Below are 23,056 nucleotides of genomic sequence, written 5' to 3'. Positions count from 1 at the left end.
TTTGTTTTACCTGTGTTGGCCACGTTTTGGCTGATCACAAGCTGTGATCAGCGAGTTTTTTGCCTATTTTCTTTTTATAAATCCACACTTACGGTCCCAGAGGAAAATGACATGTGGTGCGAACTGGAAGACTATTGGCCCTCTTTCAACTTCATTTTGTTCACCAGCCTTGGCAGCCTACTGGGTGGTCATAAGGTAACAATTAGAGGCTCATTCGAAACTATATGTGTATCAAAATTTTTAGAAAGTTAAGGAGTCATTTAGCACAAAAAACAACAATTTTAGTGGCTTGCTGGGGATAAGAGGCTGAATAGAGGCTTTAAACGGAAACTTGTCAAGGAAATTCTCCAATACCCAATACGAACTTGATTGGTCTCTTAGTCATCGTCCTACCTTCAACGTTGTCATATGGGACCTAGCCCTATTTTCTGGAAACCAAAGGAGATACAGAATCGTGAAAAATTTTTAAGCACTGTTAAAAGGGTGGTAAACGAAGTTATACAAGGACTGCTCCTGCCTACTTACTTGTCCTGTTGCCTTATTTGAGACGCAAACTTGAAATGCCATCTAAGGAATGGTAAAATTAGATGACTGGTTGCACCCAATTCGGATTGATTATTGAGGAAGATGATGGTAACACAGTTCCCGGATAAACTGGTTTTCGTCCTTGAAATAGGTACATATTACCATTTCTCATCTTGGGATTCTCTATCTGCTCAAGAGTTACTGCTAAACTCTATCAATGATAGCCAAATTATATAATGGCGCTATAGTAGTTTTTTCTGTTCTACTATGCTACCCTCAGCTGTAGTATTAGGGGCGGGGCGAGGGGTGGTAATCAGTGATGACAGTGGTCAAGTATGGTTCCGAAACATGGGTGCTACAAAAGATTGAGAGCGACTGGTAAGATACTTTCTAGAGGAATTTTCTACGGATTGTTTAGGGTACCCGTTCGACTAGCCGTATTTCAAACACTAAGCCTTACGAATAACGGGGTTCTATCCTGCTTTTTAGGGCTATAACCAGGGAAAGATTGATGAGGCTAGGGCATTTACGGATGAAGGATGATAGATTACCAAAAGATCATCCTTTTCGGCCAACCATCTACGGCCAAACGAAAATCAGGTCGTACCCGAACGGGGAAGGAGGTCGTAAGGAAGAATTTAAGGGAAACTGAAACTTTTGAGAGGTTGTCAAGAGGGAGATTTTGAATAGATTGGCATGGGAGAGTAGCGAGCATAGCTGTTTTGGCCTCAGATAGCTTGATACTGGAGTAAGTTGTTAGTAGAAGTAGTATTAGCATTTCTATACTGAAATTTTCAGCAGTTTAGCTCTAACAGTTGCATTAATTAATTCTACAGTGCTAGATAGTCCACTGACCTAGAAATATTTGGATTTAAAAGGGTTGGCTTCAAAGGTTAATTTAATCAATTTTTTCCCTTTGAAACTTTAGGGCTGCTCTTATAGTGTTTATATGAATATGTAAATTAGGTGATAACCCTAAATTTGTATTATAAGACAATACATTTCACTTTTATGGGCATTTCCTTTGCGAACCATTACCTATTATGTTTCCCAACATTGAAAACAAAGAAACTAAAAAATAATAATCTTTTGAGATTATTTTTCGTTTCAGTACATCAAAACTGGCAGTTTAACGTTGAAAGAGTAAGGATGGATTCTCATGAGCAAGGTAGCCTTTTTGATTTATAAAAACAAAAATAAAAAAACATGATGAAAAACATAAATTAAATTTAGAAACAAGTATCTTCAAATACCCTGAACCAAAAGTGAGCTATCGCCACCTTTAACAATCGGTCGTAGCATTCAACGAATTGCTTGTTTTTTAGTAGAAACTGGCATAACCACAACAGCTACTCAAATGGTATAAGAAAGGGGTATGTCGACTAGAAAAAAGCGAAGCATCTTTATGTTTTCAAAAAAAACGAAAATTTTGGGATATCAGTAAAGCACAAGCAACCTCTTGAACTTAGCGGGTGAGGATTGAGGAGGCAAGAGTCCCCCACCTGTTAGTTTTAAACTCCCTCTACATTCATTTTAAATTTAAACCTCTTTACGTGTACTTGAAACCTATTTTTATTTACGTACTGTATATACAGGGTATCGCCAGGAAATAACTTAATATAAGTTTGCTCTCTCTGCCTGAGAAACGACGTTAAGCAATTTTCATTCACAAATATATCTTCTGAATTATTTTTCTCACCCGCTAAGGTCTCTAAACCCAGTTTGGATCCTTAAAACACAAGCTACTCGTATGGGCAAGTACCAAAACAAGACCCTCTGTAAATCTGGAACTCAAGCCTCCCTATGCGGTAAGGGCTCCTCGCGATTGCAAGAAAAGTCAATGATTGCAACTAAAACTTACGTCTCTTCAGTATAGCATTGAAATATGGGAGAAAACGTGCTAAAATGAAAGTAAATAATGTGTTTCCCAATCACTGAATTGCGAAGTAAATGAAACAGGTTATACTCCTTAGGCAGATTATGGGGTAATGCTGTTACAAGTTTTCTTAAACGCCTAAGTGGGAAAAAAGAAATTCTCCGAGACAGCCTCAAAAGATTTATTGCGGGAGTGATGGTCGGCCTTTTCCATCAACAGTGGCGGATCGGAGCTGCATCCGCAATCCGAGATGATGACAAGGCCATTAGTTTTAACTCTTAACAAGTTTTCCTCATATTTTATTAACTTTTTTTCTTAAAAAAAATGTGATGGAACAAACACGCTATCGCTGACCCCTGTTACAGTTCAACTAAACCGAAATTAAAATTTATTACTAGTTGCAGTCAATTTTGCTGCAACGAGTAAAGACATAAACTAAACAGTCTGGCATAAAGTTTTGCTCAAAAATTGTCTTTAATACCTTCTTATCTCTTTCTAAACTATATTTTACCAGAGTCAAGGTTTAATTTAGAAATTTAAGTAGCTATGTTCCTGTAGGAAAGTTTGTCGTGAGCCTGACTATACAAATACGGTAGCCAACAAATAAACTGACTTGACTTCTATAAGCAGACCTATTTGTCAAAAGATACTTTATGTTTTCTTGGCCAAATAAAGTACAGAGAATGTATCTAGAAAAAAACGAAAATTTTTGGCGCATCAGACTGTCCTCGCCTTATTAAAAAATTTACATTTCTTGAATTTTCGGTTAATCGATGCTAACCGTTTTCATAGCCACCATTTGCTTAAGAAAAGAAATACTCCAATATCACCACTTTGGAATGAACACAAAAAGGAATTAGCAATCAGAACCATAAAAGGACGGCCGATTGGCTCGTGCTCCTCTACCCCCCCCCTTCTACCGTTTATAGAGAAGTCAAGTTTCTTTGAAACTTGAAAAACGTCTCTTTTCAAATACAAGTAAAGAGCGATATTTAAACTTGAATTAAATAAAAAAAAACAAGTTTTTTTTTAGCTGAAAGTAAGGAGCGACATTAAAACATAAAACGAACAGAAATTACTTCGTATATGAAAGGGACTGCTTCCTCATCAATGCCTCGCTCTTTACGCTAAAGTTTGACTCTTTCTCTTAATTCTGCTTTTTAAAACAGTAAAAAACTTTAGCGTAAAGAGCGGGGCGTTGATGAGGAATCAGCCCCTTTCATATACGAAGTAATTTCTGTTCGTTTTAAGTTTTAATGTCGCTCCTTACTTTCAGCTAAAAAAAACTTGTTTTTTTATTTAATATCTGGACGTTTTTGAATTAATGCATGTTTTGATCTTGGCTCTCCGCACATAAATAATTAAAACAAAATTTGCATATTAACTAATTGAAATTAATCGGAAGATTTTGAGAAAAAAGAAGCGAAGGAGGAGGCCTAGTTGCCCTCAAAGTTTTTGATTACTTAAAAAAGCAACTAGAATTTTTAATTTTTTACAAACGTTTTCATTGGTAAAAAATATACGTAACTTGCGAATTAACTTACGTAACGAACTTCTAAGTTCGTATGTTTTTATTGCGTATATGAGGGGGTTCAACCCTCGTCGATACCTCGCTCTTTACACTAAAGCTTAGATTGTGTCCCAATTCCTTAAGAATGACCTCTGAATCACAAAGGCCGTAGAATAAATAGTTGAAATTACTAAAAATACTTTAGCGGAAAGAGTGAGGTATAACGAGGAGGTAAACCCCTCATATGCGTAATAATTTTTGTTCGTTTTAAGTTTTAATGCTGCTCCTTACTTTCAGTAGAAATAACTTTTCATATTTATTTTTTCATTGTTTTTTCAAATAAAGCTAGAAAATCCTGCGCCCCCTTCATTGAAATTCTCTTTTACCATGAGAAGTCTCTCCATGGAAATATCCTCCCACGTAAACCCACCCCCCTCAACTCTCCCCCCTAAACCAAAAAAAAACCCCTGAAAACGTCTGTACACTTCCCAGTAACCATTACTATATGTAAACACAGGTCAAAGTTTTCAACTTGCAGCCCCTCCCACGGGGACTGCGGGGGAGTAGGTCGTCCCTAAAGACATAGTTATTAGGTTTTTCGACTATGGAAAGATAAAATGGCTATCTCAGAATTTTTATCTGGTGACTTTGGGAAAAAATGAGCGTGGGAGGGGGCCTAGGTGCCCTCCAATTTTTTTGGTCACTTAAAAAGGGCACTAGAACTTTTAATTTCCATTAGAATGATCCCTCTCGCAAGATTCAAGGACCACTCAGTCGACACGATCCCCCCTGGGGAAAAAAACCAAAGAAACAAGAAAACAAATAAACACGCATCCGTGATCTGTCTTCTGGCAAAAAATGCGAAATTCCACATTTTTGTAGATAGGAGCTTGAAACTTCTACAATAAGGTTCTCTGATACACTGAATCTGATGATGTGATTTTCGTTAAGATTGTAGGGGGTGTTTCCCTCTATTTTCTAAACTGAGGCAAATTTTCTCAGGCTCGTAACTTTTGACGGGTTGATGAATGGGTTGATGGGTTGATGAAACTTGTATATTTAAAATAAGCATCAAAATGCGATTCTTTTGATGTAACTATTGGTATCAAAATTCCATTTTTTAGAGTTTCGGTTACTATTGAGCCGGGTCGCTCCTTACTACAGTTCGTTACCACGAACTGTTTGAAAGAGAAAAAAACTGCCCATAGAGGTAAGGAGAAGCAGCTGAGCGAAAAGGAAGGCTTTTTCATTTATGGTACCGTCATTTGTATTACTCCTCATGCTAATGAAAGATAATCACTAATGAATATTTAAGACAAGACTCCGCATTCGACAAAAAAAAGACATAAAAAAAGACAATACCTAGTTGGCGGGGGCGCTTCGCGCCCACCAAGCCCCCCCCCCCCCGCGCGCGTAAGTCGTTACGCGCTATATTAGTTACGCGCCATTGTAGTTGTGTCCCTGTGTCCCATCTGTGAATATAGATAGATATATATATGTTTTTAACTACGTAAAACTTGCGAATATACAACATTCTTCGATATCCCATTGTCTGTGCATATAAATAGATTGTCAGGTTTACCGACTCTTGAACATGCAACATAAAATTGTCCATGGGAAAAACAATCCGTATTCAGATCTATACCTCATTATTCTAATGATTGCACTTGAGTTTTGTTGATGGTGTTTGCTAATCGAACATTCCATGTGTCCCCGTCGTCATTTATATATCCCCCTGTGCCCCCGACGTCCAGTCTATATTCCCTGTGTCCCTGTGTCCCGGTAGTAATTTATCTTTGAGTGTCCCAGTCGTCATTTATATCTCCCGGTCGTTATTTGTGTCCCAGAGTCCCAGTCTGTAATTGTCCCGGTCGTCATTTATATTCCCTGTGTCCCGGTTTTTAGTTTCCTTTTTCTCCTTTATTTTTCAGTTTTTTACCTTTTTTGTTTTTTTTTCTTTTTCAGTTTTTAGTTTTTTTTAGTTTTTTTAGTTTTTTTATTAGTTTTTAGTTTTTTTTTCTTTTTAGTTTTTTTGTGTTTTTACCTTTTTTAGTTTTTTTTTAGTTTTTTTTTAGTAATTGTCCCGGTCGTCATTTATATTCCCTGTGTCTCGGTTTTTAGTTTCCTTTTTCTCCTTTATTTTTCAGCTTTTTTCCTTTTTATAGTTTTTTTTTTTCTTTTTCAGTTTTTACTTTTTTTATTTTTTTTTTATTAGTTTTCAGTTTTTTTTTCCCTTTTAGTTTTTTTTGTAGTTTTTTTGTTTTGTTTTTTGTTTTTTACCTTTTTTATAGTTTTTATGGCACTTGGTATTAACCAAGTGACATATAGCAGTCGCCAATTCTGTCGGTCTGTCGGTCTGTCTGTCGGTCCCGGTTTTGCTACTTTAGGCACTTCCAGGTAAGCTAGGACGATGAAATTTGGCAAGCGTATCAGGGACCGGACCAGATTAAATTAGAATAGTCGAATAGTCGTTTTCCCGATTTGACCATCTGGGGGGGGAGTGGGGGCCCGGTTAATTCGCAAAAAATAGAAAAAATGAAGTATTTTTAACTTATCAGCAGATGATTGGATCTTAATGAAATTTGATGTTTGGAATGATATTGTGTCTCAGAGCTCTTATTTTAAATCCCGACCGGATCTGATGACATTGGGGGGAGTTGGAGGGGGAAAACCTAAAGTCCCGGTTTTGCTACTTTAGGCACTTCCAGGTAAGCTAGGACGATGAAATTTGGCAAGCGTATCAGGGAACGGACCAGATTAAATTAGAAATAGTCGTTTTCCCCGATTTGACCATCTGGGGGGGGAGTAGGGGCCGGTTAATTCGGAAAAAATAGAAAAAATGAAGTATTTTTAACTTATGAGCGGGTGATGGGATCTTAATGAAATTTGATGTTTGGAATGATATTGTGTCTCGGAGCTATTATTTTAAATCCCGACTGGGTCTGATGACATTGGGGGGAGTTGGAGGGGGAAACCTAAAATCTTAGAAAACACTTAGAGTAGAGGGATCGGGATGAAACTTGATGGGAAAAATAAGCGCAAGTCCCAGATACATGATTGACATAATCGGAACTGATTTGCTCTCTTTGGGGTTGTTGGGGGGGGGAGTAATTCTTAAAAATTAGAAAAATGAGGTATTTTCAACTTACGAACGGGTGATCGGATCTCAATGAAATTTGATGTTTAGAAGGATATCGTGTCTTAGAGCTCTTATTTTAAATCCCGATCGGATCTGGTGATGGGGGCGGGGAGTTGGGAGGGGGAAACCTAAAACTTGGAAAACACTTAGAGTGGAGGGATCGGGATGAAACATGGTGGGAAAAATAAACACAAGTCCTAGATGGATGATTGACATAAACGGAATAGATCCGCTCTCTTTTGGGTAGTTGGGGGGGGGGTATTTCTGAAAAAAAAAATGAGGTATTTTTAACTTACGAACGGGTGACCGGATCTCAATGAAATTTGATATTTAGAAGGATATCGTGGCTCAGAGCTCTTATTTTAAACCCGACCGGATCTGGTGACATTGGGGGGGAGTTGGGAGGGAGAAACCTAAAAATTGGAAAACACCTCCAACGAGTGGAGGGATCGGTATGAAACTTGGTGGAAAAAAAACACGAGTCCTAGATACATGATTGACATAACCAGAACGGAATCCAACGGATCCGCTCTCTTTGGGGTAGTTGGGGGGGGGGGTTAATTCTGAAAAATTAGAAAAAATGAGGTATTTTTAACTTACGAACGGGTGATTGGATCTCCATGAAATTTGATTTTTAGAAGGATATCGTGTCTCAAAGCTCTTATTTTAAATCCTGACCGGATCTGGTGACATTGGGGGAAGTTTAGGGTGGGGAGACCTAAAATGATGGAAACGCTTAGATTGGAGGGATTGGGATGAAACTTGGTTGGAAAAATAAGCAGAAGTCTTGCATACGTGATTTACATAATTGGAACGGATCTGCTCAATTGCGGGAGGGGGGGTAATTCTGAAAAATAAGAAAAATGACGTATTTTTAACTTACGAAGGAGTGATCGGATCGTCATGAAACTTCATATTTAGAAGGACCTCGTAACTCCGATATCTTATTTTAAATCTCAACCGGATCAATCGTAACTGGGGGGGGGGCAGTTGGGGGGACCGGAAATCTTAGAAAATACTTAAAGCGGTAAGATCAGGATGAAACTGGATGGGAAGAATAGAAACCTGTCTAAGATAAGTGACTGACATAACTGGACTGGATCTGCTCTCTTTGGTTATTGGGGGGGGGGGGTAATTTTGAAAATTGAGGTATTTGTAACTTACGAAAAGGTGACCAGAACTTAATGAAATTTGATATTTAGAAGGATCTTGTGCTTTGAAGTCCTAATTTCAAATTCCGACCAGATCCTGTGACATTCGGGGGAGTTGGAGGGGGGAACCGGAATTCTTGGAAAACATGAAAATTGGAGTATTTATATCTTACGAATAGATGATCGGATCGTAATGAAATTTGATTTTTAGAAGGAATTCATGTCTCAGAGCTCTTATTTCAAATCCCGACCAGATCTTTTGACATTGTGGGGATTTGGAGGGGGAAATCTTGGAAAAACACTTGGAGTGTAGGAATCGGGATGAAGCTTGGTGGATAGAATAAACAAATGTCCTTGATACGTGATTGACAGAATCGTACTGGATTCGCTCTCTTTGGGGGAGTTGGGGGGAGGGGTTCAGTGATTTGGCGAGTTCGGTGCTTCTGGACGTGCTAGGGCGATGAAAATTGGTAGGCGTGTCAGGGAGCTGCACAATTTGACTTGATAAAGTCGTTTTCCCAGATTCGACCATCTGGGGGGCAAAAGGGAGAGGAAAAATTAGAAAAAATTAGGTATTTATAACTTACGAGTGGGTGATCGGATCTTAATGAATTTTGATATTTACAAGGACTTTGTGACTCAGAGCTCTTATTTTAAATCTTGACCGGCATTAAGCCTCTTATTTTCCGTTTTAAATCAATCTATTGATTCATAGAATTTTGTTAGAGCTCACCATATGATCTCTTGGCTCTTAGCTCTTCTCGCCTCGTCACAAGTGCCATATGAGCTCTTAGCTCTTGTTTTTTTAGTTTTTTAGCTTTTTTAGTTTTTTTAGTATTTTCTTTTTAGTTTTTTTTGTAGTTTTTACCTTTTTTAGTTTTTTTTCTTCTTTTGTATTAATGCTAAAGCCAAGGTTCGAACCTGGAACCTCTCGGACCTAGAACCTGGAACATAACGCTTTACCAACTCAGCTGTGTCCCGGTTTTTAGTTTCCTTTTTCTCCTTTATTTTTCAGTTTTTTTCCTTTTTTAGTTTTTTTTCAGTTTTTAGTTTTTTTATTAGTTTTAGTTTGTTTTTTTTTTTTAGTTTTTTTTGTAGTTTTTCCCTTTTTTTAGTTTTTTTGTAGTTTTTTTTTAGTATTTTCTTTTTAGTTTTTTTTTGTAGTTTTTACCTTTCTTAGTTTTTTTTTCTTCTTTTGTATTAATGCTAAAGCCAAGGTTCGAACCTGGAACCTCTTGGACCTAGAACCTGGAACATAACGCTTTACCAACTCAGCTACTTCGGCTTGAATACATTCGTTTTTGAATTGGTATATAATGAAATAATTCAGATGTCATATGCGGACAGACAGACAGACACACAAACAAACAACTTATATATATATATATATATATATATATATATATATATATATATATATATATATATATATATATATATATATATATATATATATATATATATATATATATATATATATATATATATATATAGATAGATTTAGTAGCGTAGGAGAATAATTTTTAAGGCATAGCTACGTCTGAAAAATAAGTTTTGGGGCATTGCCTTCGCTAAATACCTAACCTACTGATATCTTATCCAGATTTCCACAGAAGAGGTTGACGTGAAAATTAAAACTTCAACTGAACAAAAAAGGAGCAAAGAAGATCATTTCTGATTGACATATTATACTTAGACATTCTTCGTTAAACTAAAACTTGTTTTCAGAATGATCTTAATCCTTTCTAATTAAATTTGGATTAGTTGCACCATAATAAGCTTACTCTTGACTGACCGGATGCCTAAAAATTTCGTAGGAGTGTTTTGACGCCACCGTGGTTTCCCGCCACCATACCTTTTTCGCCACCTTTTAATTCAGGTAGGCCAGAAAAGACATAGATATAGACATAGACATAAGAAGAGACATAGACACAGATATGGACAAAAACATAGTCATAGACATAGACATAGGCATAGAGTAACCTAACCTATCTATTCTGACCCAAGTAATCCTCTTGATGATGCAAGATTTTCTTGGTTGGTGGCGTCAAAACACCCACACCAAAAATTTTAACTTGCGGAAAGACATTGTTCTCACCCTCTTTCCTATTTGTTATGAATCTTTTTCATTGTTAACCCAACTGTAGAGGAATTAACAATGAATTATCATGTATTTGAAATTTTTATAAGCCATAATTGGGCCGAGAGAAGCGCTTTCGCCGTCGTTTAGAACATGAGAATAGAAACTCTAAAAGAGCTGGACTTATGGCGATTTAACATGGGACGATATACGACATTAATAAAAAAAGGAGGAAATTTCAAAGAAAATTCAATATTTGACAGGATTAATCTGCAATGCATAAGATAAAGCGATAGTTGATCAACATTTATTTTATTCTAAAGAAATATTTAAAGTCAAAATTCTGTCAGGACAAAGTAGGCTTAAGTTAGCTTGGGAAATCCTGACAGGTTGGGCAGGTTAGTTGACTTTAAGATGGTAGGCCTACTGGCAACAAAACACTACGTTCCATGCCCTCACCCACATTTTAAAGCACCTGAAAAGACGGATGTATAGCAGCTTCAGGTCAATCAAAGTTCCAAACACTAGATGGCACCACTGATTACTCTTCACGACATTACCGCAAGTTTTCATTTCATTAACTTTCCCAAGCTCATTAGTTAAAACGGTATTCACTACTAACCTCGTGCCCGAGCGTTAGTCATAATTCTACTCCATGACCATTTTTGCTAGAAAATAGCAAGTAGAATTGTGATTTTAAAGGCACGGCTGCCATACATTTTTCCAGAAAACTACTCAAAAGGCTCACAATAGTTACTTTTGTTTTCTTGTCCTGTAAGTTTTATGTAACTGTAAATTTTATGTAAACTGTAACTGTAAACTTTAAACTGTAAGTTTTAAAATTATATTTGCACATAAGTTTTAAATTTGTTACACTTGCGTTCTCTTACGATCCTAATGCGAAGTTAGGATTGTTTTCTGAATGCTATTAATTAAAAAAAAAAAAACTTTTTTCCCCTGAAAGTAAGGAGCGACATTAAAACTTAAAACGAACAGAAATTACTTCGTATATGAAAAGGGCTGCTTCCTCATCAACGCCCCGCTCTTTACGCTAAAGTTTGACTCTTTCTCTCAACTCTTCTTTTTAAAACAGTAAAAAACTTTAGCGTAAAGAGCGGGGCGTTGATGAGGAAGCAGCCCCTTTCATATATGAAGTAATTTCTGTTCGTTTTAAGTTTTAATGTCGCTCCTTACTTTCAGTTGAAAAAACTTGTTTTTTTTTATTTAATTTCTGAACGTTTTTGAATCAATGCATGTTTTGATTTTGGCTCTCCGCAGAGGAATAATTAAAACGAAATTTGCATATATTTTTTTTTTTTGGCTAAATGGCTTTCTCGTAATTTTGATCGAATGATTTTGAGAAAAAAAAGAGCGGGGGAGGAAGCCTAGTTGCCCTCCAATTTTTTGGTTAATTAAAAAGGCAACTAGAACTTTTAATTTTTTACGAATCTTTTTATTAGTAAAAGATATACGTAACTTATAAATTAGCTTACGTAAAGAATTTTTTATTCTCATGTTTTTGTTACACATATGAGAGGGTTCGCCCCATCGTCAGTACCTCTCTCTTTACACTAAATCTTAAATTTTGTCCTAATTCATTAAGAATGACCCCTGAGTCACAAAAGCCGTAGAATAAATAGTTGACATTACTAAAAATACTTTAGCGTAAAGAGCGAGGTATTAGGAGGAGGTGAGCCCCTCATATGAGTAATAATTTCTGTTCGTTTTAAGTTTTAATGCTGCTCCTTACTTCCAGCTGAAAAAAACTTTTTCATATTTATTTTTTCATTGTTTTTTTTTTTAAATAATGCTAGTAAATTCTGCGCTCCCTTCATGGAAATTTTCTTCCCCCATGACAAATTCCTCGATGGAAAGTTCCCCCAGTATATCCCCATATTCTCAACCCATCCCCCCAACCAAAAAATCCTCCTGAAAACGCCTGTACACTTCCCAATAACCATTACTATATGTAAGCACTGGTCAAAGCTTGTAACTTGTAGCCCCTCCCACGGGGACTGTGGAGGAGTAAGTCGTCTCCAAAGACATAGTTATAAGGTTTTTCGACTACGCTGAATAAAATGGCTATCTCAGAATTTTGATCCGTTGACCTTGGGAAAATAATTAGCGTGGGAGGGGGCCTAGGTGCCCTCCAATTTTTTTGGTCACTTAAAAAGGACACTAGAACTTTTCATTTCCATTAGAATGAGCACTCTTGCAACATTCTAGGACAACTGGGTCGATACGATCACCCCTGGGAAAAAAAACAAAAACGAATAAACACGCATCCCTGATCTGCCTTCTGGCAAAAAATACAAAATTCCACATTTTTGTAGATAAACTTCTACAGTAGGGTTCTCTAATACGCTGAATCTGATGGTGTAATTTTCGTTAAGATTCTATGACTTTTAGGGGGTTTTTCCCCTATTTTCTAAAATAACGCAAATTTTCTCAGGCTCGTAACTTTTGATGCGTAAGACTAAACTTGATGAAACTTATATATTTAAAATTAGCATTAAAATGCGATTCTTTTGATGTAGCTATTAGTATCAGAATTCCATTTTTTAGAGTTTTGGTTTCTATTGAGCCGGGTCGCTCCTTACTACAGTTCGTTACCACGAACTGTTTATATCAATACGAAATTAGCCAAGTATACAGGGTTAATTTTGTTAGTTTGAAAAATTCAATCAAGGAGAAGGATCTTGTAGTCCAGACAGAACTTAAGATAAGGCAATCTAACTTTAGTGTAACTGTACACAGAGCTGTTGCAGAGGCTAATGGTGTTCGGTGAAAAATTTTTTACATTGCTTCTCCCCCGGCTCAAGTATAAGCAAAAAAAAGCCGAATCAAAGTTAAAATTTTAACTATAGCAGGCGATCTCATAACCACACCGCTCCCCCACAGCTGCGGCGTCCAAATCTGCTTTTTGGCTCTTTAGACAAAAAGGCTGCTGACCACTTTGTTAGGAGAATAGAATGAATTTTGGTATCTCTCATTTTTGAGTGAGGTGGTGTTGGGTTTCATACCTCAGACCTTGTAAGGGAAGGTGTCCATTTTCAGGAAGGTTGCAATTCAGTTAGGAAGTTACTAATTTAACCTTGAATGTGTCAGAAATTAAGCTTTAATTGTCACAAATGTTATTTTTCCTATTTGAGGGGATTTCCATTTAATTTAGGTTAAGATTTCACATACTTTTGGTATTTGTGCATTAGACAGTACACACTCAAGAATTACGCTTAGGCGAGATCATAAAATCAGTTTCATAGCTACAAAGACAAGCGACGGATGATACAATGCGACAGGATGCATTTGACTTGCATAATTTTGACTATATATCTGCACAATAGGGGGGAGGGGGTGAGGTAGGTTAGGGGCGTCGTCCAAATATTTTATCCCGACCACCTAATGCGCAAACATAAAACCCAAATTATATTATTATAGAAACTAAAGATTATTTGAAGGTTATTTTTCGCCAAGATAGACCTAACTTCACTTCTCGGGTGTGTACTGGCTACTACACAAGTACTTATTTTTTGTTATAAGCTTGTTTAGCAAAAGTGAAAAAAAAAAAAATAAACTGTATTATTTTAACCTTCAGACAATCAACATTAGACTTTCGCTAACAGCAAAATGCCATGACTCTCTATGTTATTTAAGACTGTTTTCTCACGTGACTCTTTCCTCATCCTTTGAGGACAAGGGGCTTCAGTTACCTATGATATCCCCTCCTCTTCGTTCTTAAATATAAACAGGGGGCCTGCCCATCGAATTACCACAATTTTTATGATAGCCTCCAGACATGTAAAATTTAATGCAATTTACTCTTTACTCGATTTAAGCCCCCTCCCTTCCCTCTCTAACTAAGAATTTACATATTTATTTTCTGTCCCTGGGTACACTGTTGTTAACCACAAGTACTAATATTAAAGAATAGTGTCTTACCTATCAATAAATGTGTCAGTGTTGCCATTACGCCTCTACGTAATTTCCATGGAGCTATGAGGCTTTGCTGGACACATTTACTGCCTAAAAGTAATACGAATAGTTGAACATGATTAGTTAAATGTGCCATTAAATAAGCATATCATGTGGACATCCATATGGTAAAACACGAGAGAACATTATAAAATTAATGGCCTTACTAATAATCCATCAACTCATGTTTCTTGTTTAAGTGAGTCCTCTACATGCAATAATGGGACGCTAGTCATAATAATAAATTTGAAAAATTGTGCAGCAAAGATATTATGCAAGGTGAATCTTAGATGCGCAGTAAATTCTTGTCTGCAAGAGAACTTACACCCAGCAACTTATTCTTTGTAAAGGACAAAAGCACTGGTGGATCCAGGCCCCCCAAGATTCAATTCTGGCACCCTCATTCCTTGTTTTTTCCTGTTTTTCACTTTTTTATAAAATAAATTTGTCAATTAGGTTAATTATTGGCGCCCTTGTCATATTCCTCCCCCCCAAAGATGTCGCTTATTGGTGATCTTGTCATATTTGGCCCCTCTCCAAGATTTTGCTCCAAATCCGCCCCTAGCATAAAGTAGATGGTAGCTTCTACTTTGACCTGCAAGAGGGAATATATTTCACAGCTGCAATATTTTTTAGTCTTGTTCGCCTGTGAGTCCAAGCCAAAATCCCCCTTTACATACAATTCCAGTCAAAATCGTCCGTCATGAATCAACCCAGCAAATCTAGGTCATCCCTAAAGTTCTATGACCTTAGTCCTATCCCAAGATGGATGAATGGATGATAGACCATCTATCAACAAGGGAAAATGACATCATTTTTATACATTCCTGAATAAGCCTTATGCCAGCTGCACCTCTCACTCCGACTATCAACTGTCTTGGCTTTTTCTTGGCCAAATATCCATGGATTGATTTTAATTCAAAAATCATAAAACAGGCTTAGGTCACTTCCTTGCCTGTGAGTGTAAGCAAACTTAGTCCCCCACTCTTTTGCACACAACTCCAGTCAACATTGTATGTCATGAATCAACCCAGAAATCTCGATCATCCCTAAAGTTCTACGAATATCTACCTTAGATCTGGCCCAAGATGGATGGATGGATGAATGATAGACTATCTATCAACAAGGGAAAATGACATCATTTTTATACATTCCTGAAAAAGGCTTATGCCAGCTGTGCCGCTCACTCAGACTATCAACTGTCTTGGCTTTTTCTGCAATTAGCCATGAATTAATGGCAACTCTATTTTAACTAAAAAATCAAGGAGGAATCATTGCTACTCCCGCCGTTTTCCCATGCCATAAGCACTGTTTTGGCTTTATCTCCAATCCACCATAGATTGATGGCAACTTGATTTTAACGGATTTTGAATTAAAATCAAATTGCCATCGATCCCTGGCTAATTGGAGAAAAGGCCAAGACAAAATAAACAAAATCAGATGAATTTTTCAAACATCTAGAAAAGCAGAGAGGCAATAAGAAAAAATAAGACTCCTTTGGACCGGAGCCTCAACCCCAATCTCTCTTCTCACAGCCAATGTATTTACCCGTCAGTTTGCTATCCGTCATTAATGAATTCAACCTATCAAAAAGAGGATCTTAAAACCCCTTTAATATGATTATAATATGATTTTTATATACCCCTTTAATATGATTTGTATACCCCCTTTAATATGATTATAATATAATTAACAATTAACAATGATTTTAATGGCATATAACGGTTTTAAATAGAAAAGTTATTAATTTTTCACATGAGTCACTTTTAGGACAAGTTATTTTGAACGGAAGGCTGCTAGGTAGTAGGTGCACTTTGTATGCCTAAAAACTCTTTTCTTGCAGCAATGCGTTACAGGATCCTCGAGCAAAAACTTTTAATTTCCGTTAGAATGAGCCCTCTTGTGATATTCTAGGACCACTGGGTCGATACGATCACCCCTGGGAAAACAAAAACAAATAAATACGCATCAGTGATCTTCTCTGGCAAAAAAATACAAAATTCCACATCTTTGTAGATATGAACTTGAAACCTCTACAGTAGCGTTCTCTGATACGCTGAACCTGATAGTGCTATTTTCCTTCAGATTGTATGACTTTTAGGGGGTTTTTCACCCTTTTCCAAAAATAAGACAAATTTTCTCAGGCTCACAACTTTTGATAGGTAAAACTAAACTTGGTGAAACTTATATATTTAAAATCGGCATAAGAATCTGATTCTTCTGATTTATATATTGGTACCAAAATATCGTTTTTTAGAATCTCAGTTACTATTGAGCCTGGTCGCTCCTTACTACATTTCGGTACCACGAACTGTTCAATACCAAGGTAAGTAAGGCTATCTACTTGATTGATCTTCTCATTACTCTCTTCACCTTCATTTCTTCTTAGGCTAAGTGACATGACCTTCTTAACTTCCAAACCTAGTCTTGCATACAAAATTCCCAAAACCTCCAAAAATCCATTTATTTTGCTAACATTTCAGTCTAGGACACAAGATTCGTCTGCTTAGTCTAAGTCTAGGAGTATACTACCTTCCCATTTGATTCCATGCTCTCCCATAGTCCTTGCGGGCTCCTTAGGACAAAGTCCATCAAAATAATCCATTTGGGATTATTCCCAATCCATATGGGAATAGGATAAACCTCTGCTTAACTCCTGATTTAATACGAAAGCAGCTACTACCCTCACTTCTTACCTTAACCTTAAATGTTAAACAAGGTAACAAAAATATACTTATCACCATTAAATGAAAACTTAACCACTATACTGGGAAACACGTTCAGTCAGTTTCTCACTCAAAATTAAAATAAGTGCAAGAGACCAAGTAAATCTGGAGCATGACACAATGATTCAGAAAAGTCAGGGCGGTGCACTTTTTGAAATATAGGCTTATAACTGATTTATGCGCTGGTTTTGGCCCCACCCTAGACTTAGTGTTGCCCTTGCACCCATATTCTCTACTTTTTATTACAAAGATGACGTGACAAAAATTTCCTACTATACCTGGAATGAAGAGCTAAAAAAAGAAAATAATTTTTGAAATATGGGCTTATAACTGATTTTTGCGGTGGTTTTGGCCCCACCTTAGACTTAGTGTTGCCTTTGCACCCACATTCTCTACTTTTTATTACAGAAATGACGTGGTAAAAATTTGCTACCATACCTTGAAGAAGGAACTAAAAAAAAGAAAAAAAAACATAACAAGCATTATTCATGAGTTTAAAATTAAAACATTATAAGCATCAAAACGAGGTCAAAATTTAAAAAAAAAGAAAAACAAACATAATAATAATAAACCTGGGCTATTTTACTGTTGGTTTTTATTTGATTTTAATCCCTATGTTAGAGTAAGTATTATCTTTTTAAGCGAACAATGACTGTATACATCTTTATATTTATTTATTTATCTGCAAAATGGAACAATCTTTTCTAAAAAATGGCATAATAATTTTTTCTTACATTTGGCATACTACCGTTTTCCGGTGTGAAAAAGTGATCTAAATGCGTCACGATGTTGGGGAAGGTCGTCAAGGGCTTCCTACAAATACTTGGAATGGTTATAATAAATTTGACTGAAGATTAATGACCGTGGTAAATATTTCGGAAAGCCCATTGCAATTTAATTTCATTGTCAATAGTAAAGAGTAATTTGTCGGTATAAATATACAAAATTGTTTTGCCGAATAAAAAAATTAAATTAAAGTTGTTTTGCGAAAGAGATAAAAAAAAACTGTCTTTATGTTCACCAAGCAAAGCATTTACACTAAAAGTCTATATCTAATCATCTAACGGAATCGGTTCAAATCTATGGTTTAGGGGGTAGATCTTATTTGGAATGCTTTTGGCCCCAAGTACTCCTATGTGAGGTTTGAGCTGATGATAACTCGTATAACAAAGGTGTCTCATATCACCTTCTAGTCTACTTATTTACTTATAAAAAACTAGAGAATCCCTTTGAACACTGTCTTTAGTATCTATTTGAGTTTGAATTAAAAATAGATTAGATATTGTGAAAATTAAACAATGTTTCAAGGTTTCGGTTCGGCCTATCAAATTATCATGAAATGGTTACTATGACAATCTTAACATAATTTGTATTCAATTTCTTTTTACATTTAGCTATCAAGTTGAAAATATTCCATACATCCTTGTGTCAACATTAATAGTACCTCTTTAAGGTTCCTTCGGGGAGAGGGGAGCTTCCGAAGATTCATGTTTTCACAAAATGATTTCCAAATGAATTACATATTAACCTGATTATACGTTGGACATTAAACATTCTTAAAACATATTTAAAAGATATCTTCCAATTTTAAGATCTATTTTGACAAGCTCCATCCTATAACCAAAATCAGTGAGCTAATGGGTTACCTTCATATGATCTAATCACTCTTAATAAACTCATGAGAATAAACGAATAAGGTGGATTTTAAAATGCGGACAAATAGGCAAATTCCACGAGAAAAATAATGAATAGTATAAATGATTATAACGAGTGAAGTATAAATTAGGAAGACTGGGTCTTGAGGCTCCCCCTTCTACCAAGAGTAGCCACCTATATTTAATAAAAAGACGTAACGAGAATTAACAGCCAAGACCTTGCTTGGATGAAGCCCACCCAAGTGTCACGATTTTCTTTCGGAATATTCAAGCATACCGAATAATGTTTTCTGGAGCGCATATCATCTCAAAATAATTCTCTTGTTTTTTAAATATGCTTCTGAAAATCTACCCAAAATTAATTTTTGTGAAATGTCCCCAAAAGACAAATATCAAACAGTTCGTGGTAGCGAACTGTAGTAAGGAGCGACCCGGCTCAATAGTAAACGAAACTCTAAATAACGGAATTTTGATGCTAAAATATACATCAAAAGAACCGGATTTTCATGCTGATTTTAAATATATAAGTTTCATCAAATTTGGTCTTTGTCATCAAAAGTTACGAGCCTGAGGAAATTTGTCTTATTTTAGAAAATAGGGGAAAACACCCCCTAAATGTCACAGAATCTTAGCGAAAATGACACTATCGCATTCAGCGTATCAGAGAACCATATAGCAAAATTTTCAAGCTCCTATCTACAAAAATGTGGAATTTCGTATTTTTTGCCAGAAGACAAATCACGGGTGCGTGTTTATTTGTTTGTTTTTTTTCCCCAGGGGTCATCGTATCGACCAAGTGATCCTAGAATTTTGCAAGAGGTCTCATTTTAACGTAAATGAAAGGTTCTATTGCCTTTTTTAAGTGACCAAAAAAATTGGAGGGCACCTAGGCCCCCTCCCACGCTCATTTTCTCCAAAGTCAACGGATCAAAATTTTGCGATAGCCATTTTGTTCCGCATAGTCAAAAACCATAATAACTATGTCTTTGAGAGCGACTTTTTCCCCCACAGTCCCTGGGGGAGGGGCTGCAAGTTACAAACTTCGACCAGTGTTTACATATAATAATGGTTATTGGGAAGTGTACAGTCGTTTTCAGGGGATTGTTTTTGGTTTGGGGATGGGGTTGAGGGGAGGGGGCTATGTGGGATGATCTTTCCTTGGAGAAATATGTCATGGGGGAACAGAAATTCAATGAAAAGGGCGCAGGATTTTCTAAAATTACTATAAAAAAAAACAATGAAAAAATAAACATGGAAAAATTCTTTCAATTGAAAGTAAGGAGTACCATTGAAACTTATAACGAACAGAGATTATTACGCATATGAGGGGTTCTAAAAATACTTTAACATAAAGAGCGAGGTATTTAGGAGGAGATAAATACCTCGCTCTTTATGCTATAGTATTTTTAGAAATTTCAACTATTTATTCTACGGCCTTTCTGATTCAGGGGTCATTCTTAAAGAATCGGCACAAAACTTACGATTTAGTGTAAAGAGCGAGGTATTAACGAGGGTACAAACCCCCTCATATACATAATAAAAATTTAAGAATATAAAAGTTTGTTACGTAAGTTAATTCTTAAGTTACGTATATTTTTTACTAATAAAAAAATTCGTTAAAAAATTAAAATTTATAGTTGCCTTTTTGTGTAACCGAAAAATTGCATGGCAACTAGGCCTCCTTCCCCATCCCATATTTCTCAAAATCGTCTGATCAGAACTAAGAGAAAGCCATTTAGCCAAAAAAGGAATTAAAATGTAAATTTCATTTTAATAATTTATGTGTGGAGAGCCAAAATCAAACATGCATTAATTTAAAAACGTTCAGAAATTACATAAAAAAAAACTAGTTTTTCTAACTGAAAGTAAGGAGCGACATTAAAACTTAAAACGAACAGAAATTACTCCGTATATGAAATGGGTTGTCCCCTCCGCAATCCCTCGCTCTTTATGCTAAAGCTTTTAATTGTTTTAAAAAGCAGATTTGTGGTAAAGAGTCAAACTTTAGCGTAAAGAGCGAAGGATTGCGGAGGGGACAACCCATTTCATATACGGAGTAATTTCTGTTCGTTTTAACTTTTAATGTCGCTCCTTACTTTCAGTTAGAATAACTAGTTTTTTTTTATGTAATCCGTTAAGGATTCTGAATGATACACAATGTACACTTAACAAGATAAACTGGACTTTTAACCATTACACCATTTTAGGTAAATCTTTTAATCAGTTTCTCATTCGAAAATAACAACAACAAAAAAACAATAAAAACAAAAGAAAACATGCAAGTCCGGGGCATTGCGCAATGCAGTAACAATTAAAAAAAAAGTCAGGATAGTATATCTCTTTGAAATATGATCTTGTTATTAATTTAGGCGTAGATACTGGCCCCACCCTGGATTAAGTGTTGCCCTTGCTCTCATATTTTCTTCTTTTTTTCGGAAATGATATAGCGAAATTCCTTACTAAACCTTGAGTAAGAAGCAAATTAAAAACGATCTTGGAATGCGTAATTTATGTGCTAGGATTCAAAATACCCTAAGTATCGAAGCACGTTTTGTCCTTCTAAAAAAAAAAAAAAAACTAATGATACTTATCTATTAAACAGAACATTCTCTAACATTACGTATATGACGCGTCACAGAATGCATTCGACTTGTATAATTTGGTCTATATATTTAACACATTAGGAGGGGGTTCGGATGGGCTGTTTTATGTTAGATTAGATTCGGTTAGGTATCCCCCCCAATGTGCAAATTTATAACCCAAATTTCAAGCTCAAAAACAAGAAGAACCAAAGGGAATTTTTTTCTTAAGACAGTGGAATTCTAATTTGAATGACTATTTCGACCCTACGCCCAAGGGCCGTCCTCAGCAAAATATAAAAGAAGAAAGACCAATAACATACGACCAATAAAACTGAAAGGATTTTTTTTTCAATTTTTAAAAACAATTTCCGCTATTTAACCCGAATTTTGCAATAATATAAAGTAAAGCATTGTATAAACTAATGTATTTCATTACGATTATCTAACTTCACTTCTTGAGAATGTTCTGTTTAACAGACAAGTTCCTAATTAATAATAATAATGACAAAAATAAACTAATCAGAAACGTGACTATTCAGCTTGCAGACTTCGAGCCAAGACTATATTTTGAATTTATTCAAGGGGCTAGGCACTTTCCATGACCTGGTGTACAATCTCGGAGTGCAACGTATACCAATGGGCGTGGCACACTTCTTCCACAATGGCAGACTGTGTTATATTTCGCGCACACCTCCTTGTAAGGAACTGCTAATAATCCCAGCTTGTAATGAAGAATTCAATATTAAGAGACACAAGTCAATTTTCGTCATGAAATACTTTGTGGGTCTTGTATACCTCCTTCTGCCCTAGGCCTAGTCAACCTCAGGGGTTACTACATGTTGATTGCCCTAATTTTTTTTAGATACATGGAAATCCCACTTAAAAGAAGCATTTTCCGTAACTGAACCTCCTTTTCTACCCTAGGCCTAGTTAGCTTCAGGGGTTACCACATGTTGATTGCCTTAGTTTTTTTTTTTTTTTTTAGATACATGGCAATCCCACGCAAAGAAGCATTTTCCGCTACTGAACCCACCTTTTCTGCCCTAGGCCTAGTCAACCTCAGGGGTTACTGCATGTTGATTGCCCTAATTTTTTTAGATACATGGCAATCCCACATAAAAGAAGCATTTTCCGTACCTGAACCTCCTTTTCTACCCTAGGCCTAGTCAACCTCAGGGGTTACTACATGTTGATTGGCCTATTTTTTTTTAGATACATGGCAATCCCACATAAAAGAAGCATTTTCCGTAACTGAACCTGCCTTTTCTGCCCTAGGCCTAGTCAACCTCAGGGGTTACTGCCGGATTCTTGACAACTCAACTATTTCTGATAGCAAGGGTTTTAAGCGTAGTAACTGAAACTATATGAGAGCTCAGATTTCGGCACTTTTTTGCAATTTTTCAATTTAATCATCAATATTTACTTTTGTTAACAAACTTTGCTAAGATTATTAGTTTATTTTTTTTTACCAGAATGAAGTAAAAGCTGACTCATAACTTATACCAGATATATCGATGCAAAATACTAAATATTATTTAAGTTGCAAACTTTTTTGAGGGTTTTGGGAGATTTGGCATATTTGTAATATTATTTATGAAAAGAGTAAAATTTTTTGATCTGCGAATTTTTTCCAAATTTTACTGAAATTTGTAGTTCAAAAAAAAGTTGACTTTAAGTTTAGTAAGTATATCAAAATTTGTCAGATTTAAAAAGTAATTTGTTTCAAGTTTACCAATGGAATATAATCCTATTTTTGTTTTCCCAAGGTGTACCTGGATTCCATAAAGTAAAACAAAGAATTTTACTATCATTGTGCAGTATATTCATTAAATTTATGATA

The 23,056-nt window shown here is 36.0% G+C and overlaps 1 protein-coding gene and 1 long non-coding RNA gene across 3 annotated transcripts in view; both read right to left on the bottom strand.

The window, feature by feature from the left end:
• LOC136033128 (uncharacterized) overlaps positions 1 to 23,056 on the bottom strand; it is a 52,002-nt gene that overhangs the window by 16,266 nt on the left and 12,680 nt on the right. For both annotated transcript variants that reach the window (XM_065713763.1, XM_065713764.1), the window contains exon 2: positions 14,221 to 14,304. In XM_065713763.1, coding sequence (XP_065569835.1) covers positions 14,221 to 14,304 — 84 coding nt within the window. The remainder of the gene's footprint in view (positions 1 to 14,220; positions 14,305 to 23,056) is intronic.
• Positions 8,996 to 9,587, bottom strand: LOC136033383 (uncharacterized). Its single transcript, XR_010618916.1, has 2 exons — positions 9,450 to 9,587; positions 8,996 to 9,138 (listed from the first exon to the last, which is right to left on the bottom strand). It is a non-coding gene; the product is annotated as an uncharacterized LOC136033383 (long non-coding RNA).

Source organism: Artemia franciscana, chromosome 11 (genome assembly GCF_032884065.1).
Source record: "Artemia franciscana chromosome 11, ASM3288406v1, whole genome shotgun sequence".
NCBI lineage: Eukaryota > Metazoa > Arthropoda > Branchiopoda > Anostraca > Artemiidae > Artemia > Artemia franciscana.
The sequence above is the reverse complement of the archived record's forward strand: the minus strand, read 5'-3'. Positions and strand labels throughout refer to the sequence as shown.